The sequence below is a fragment of the Carlito syrichta genome, unplaced genomic scaffold (genome assembly GCF_000164805.1).
Source record: "Carlito syrichta isolate Samal-C Ts95f unplaced genomic scaffold, Tarsius_syrichta-2.0.1 Scaffold123304, whole genome shotgun sequence".
In the NCBI taxonomy this organism is placed as follows: Eukaryota; Metazoa; Chordata; class Mammalia; order Primates; family Tarsiidae; genus Carlito; species Carlito syrichta.
Genome location: NW_007067400.1, coordinates 65,485 through 67,994, shown reverse-complemented (window position 1 = coordinate 67,994; position 2,510 = coordinate 65,485). Strand labels below are relative to the sequence as shown.

Here is a 2,510-nt window from a genome sequence, read left to right as displayed (position 1 = left end):
CGGAGCCGGCCGCGGGGAAGGTAGGATGGCGACGGCGACTCTCTGAGCGTCTTGGCACCGTGGAACAGGCTGTCCTGTAGAAAGTAGGGCAGCTGCAGCAAGGACCTGTTGCTTGGATGGCCACCCCTGCGGTCCTGTTGGGCTCAACAGGGCCGTCTCCGGGCTTGCTCCCGCCTCCCACTTCTTGCTTGGTCTCCGGGGGCTCAGAGCTGCCTGTGTCCTTCCCGCCTCTGTCCGGATCTGGGCTCGGCCTCTGGCACAGTGCACCGGACGCCCCGAGCCCTGCCCGGCAGGCCACTGGAGCTGCGCTTCTGGAAGAGTCTGAGGGGGGTGTGTGCTCTGAGGCCCAGAGGACAGACGGGTCTGCGCCAGTTTCCGGAGGTCTGGAGACGAGGCACTGCAAGACCAGCTGCCCGCAGAGTCCGGCAGGGTTCCCGGGAAGCCTCGCTTTTGTCCTGCTGCCTCCCCCACCCCTCTCAGAAAACCCCAAGGGAGGAGAGGCTCCGGCCCAGGAAGGGGGCCAGTGAAGGAGGAAGATGGGCTCAGGCTGGCCTCCCACGGCCCCAGGCAGGCACTGCAGCCCCAGGCAGGCACTGCAGCCCCAGCCTTCCCCTCCTGTGGCCTGGTTGTGTGGCGGGCTTCCCAATCTGGCATTGCTGGTGCCCTCACCACCCCCTGTCGCCCCTGCAGCTTGCTGAGCGAGAGCGAGAAGCGGCCCTTCGTGGAGGAGGCCGAGCGGCTGCGTGTGCAGCACAAGAAGGACCACCCCGACTACAAGTACCAGCCGCGCCGCAGGAAGAGCGTGAAGACCAGCCAGGGCGACTCGGACACTGGCGAGCTGGGCCACCACCCCGGCAGTGCCATGTACAAGACTGGCGCCGGCCTCGGGGAGGCACACCACCATGGCGACCACACAGGTGGGCTGGAGGGCCTGTGGTGGGGAAGTGGACATGGGGTCCAGCTGTGACTGGGATGCTCCGGGGGTGGGGCAGGAACTGCTCCAGAGTACGCCCTCACCAGGTCTTGCCGCGTGCCCTGTGAAGGCCCCCTGGAGCCTTGTGGCTGTCTCTGAGGGACGTGTAGCCTCCGGGCACTGAGGCCTCGCTCGGGAGGGAGTGTTTGCGTGGGACCCACCCAGACGGTGCCAGCAGCCCAACCTCAGACTCAGACTGACCGGCAGAGTCATGGCCTCCGTCAAGCTGGCTGATTGTGCCTTGGCTTCCTGGGCTGTGCACAAAGAGCAGGCCTAGCTTCCCGGGTTGGGGCTCCCTGTAGCCGTGCACACGGCCCTGCGTTCCCTGTGTGTCCTGAAAATACTAGTTCTGTGTGGGCCAGACCTCCCACCTCCTCCCGCCTTGATCTTCTCGGAGAATAGCGCCTTGCGGGAGTTTTCTCGGCCAAGGAGGGAGGTCTGGGCCTGACTCTGCTGGGATTTCTGGGAAACGTAAAGAAACAAAAAGCCGTTGATTCCCACCTTGGGCAGTGAGCTCTGCGGTGTTCCTCCCTGCGCCCCGCGCCAGCCGCCACCCCACCCGTCCCACAGAAGGTGCATTCATCCCCGCTCTCTGTCCTCAGGGCAGACCCATGGGCCGCCCACTCCGCCCACCACCCCCAAGACCGACCTGCACCAGGCTGGTGCTGGCAAGCCAGAGCTGAAGCTGGAAGGGCGCCGCCTGGTGGACAGCGGGCGCCAGAACATCGACTTCAGCAACGTGGACATCTCGGAGCTGAGCAACGAGGTCATGGGGAACATGGACGCCTTCGATGTCCACGAGTTTGACCAGTACCTGCCACTCAATGGTCATGCAGCAGTGCCTGCTGAGTCTGGCCAGGCTGCTGGCTCCTTTGGGGGTGCCACCTACTCACACGCCGGGGCGTCCCCCGTGTGGGCCCACAAGGGAGCCCCGTCAGCCTCCGCATCGCCCACTGAGGCTGGCCCCGTGCGGCCACACATCAAGACGGAGCAGCTGAGCCCTGGCCACTACGGCAACCAGCCGCATGGCTCGCCTGGCCGCTCCGACTACGGCGCCTATGGCGGCCAGGCGAGCGTGTCCGCAGCTGCCCCTACCACAGCCACTGGCTCATTTGCCAGCTCGCAGTGTGACTACACTGACCTACAGTCCTCTGGATACTACGGCGCCTACCCTGGCTATGCACCCGGCCTCTACCAGTACCCCTACTTCCACTCACCGCGCCGGCCCTACACCTCGCCCCTGCTCAACGGCCTGTCCCTGCCGCCCGCCCACAGCCCCCCTAGTAACTGGGACCAGCCCGTGTACACCACCCTCACCAGGCCATGAGGCACTGCGCCACGGGAGGGGCTTGCGGGCTCCCAGAGGATGGCTTCTGTCCACCCAGACGGACCCACTCCAGGCCTCCCGGTGTGTGCCCCGGGGCAAAGCAGCCAGTGCCTGCTGATGTCTGTGGAAACCACCATCCTGGGCCCCCTGCCTCCTAGTCTCCACGCCTCTGCCGCCAGACCAGACAGAGCTCTCTCTTCCTTTTTTCTC

At 65.8% G+C, this 2,510-nt stretch overlaps 1 protein-coding gene across 1 annotated transcript; it reads left to right on the top strand.

Moving 5' to 3' along the window:
• Positions 1-690: 690 nt before the first annotated feature.
• Positions 691-2,300, top strand: SOX8 (SRY-box 8; the record flags this gene model as incomplete). Its single annotated transcript, XM_008048274.1, has 2 exons — positions 691-917; positions 1,576-2,300. Coding segments are annotated over 2 exons (952 nt in total), but the record flags the coding sequence as incomplete, so codon positions are not given.
• Between the last annotated feature and the right edge of the window lie 210 nt (positions 2,301-2,510).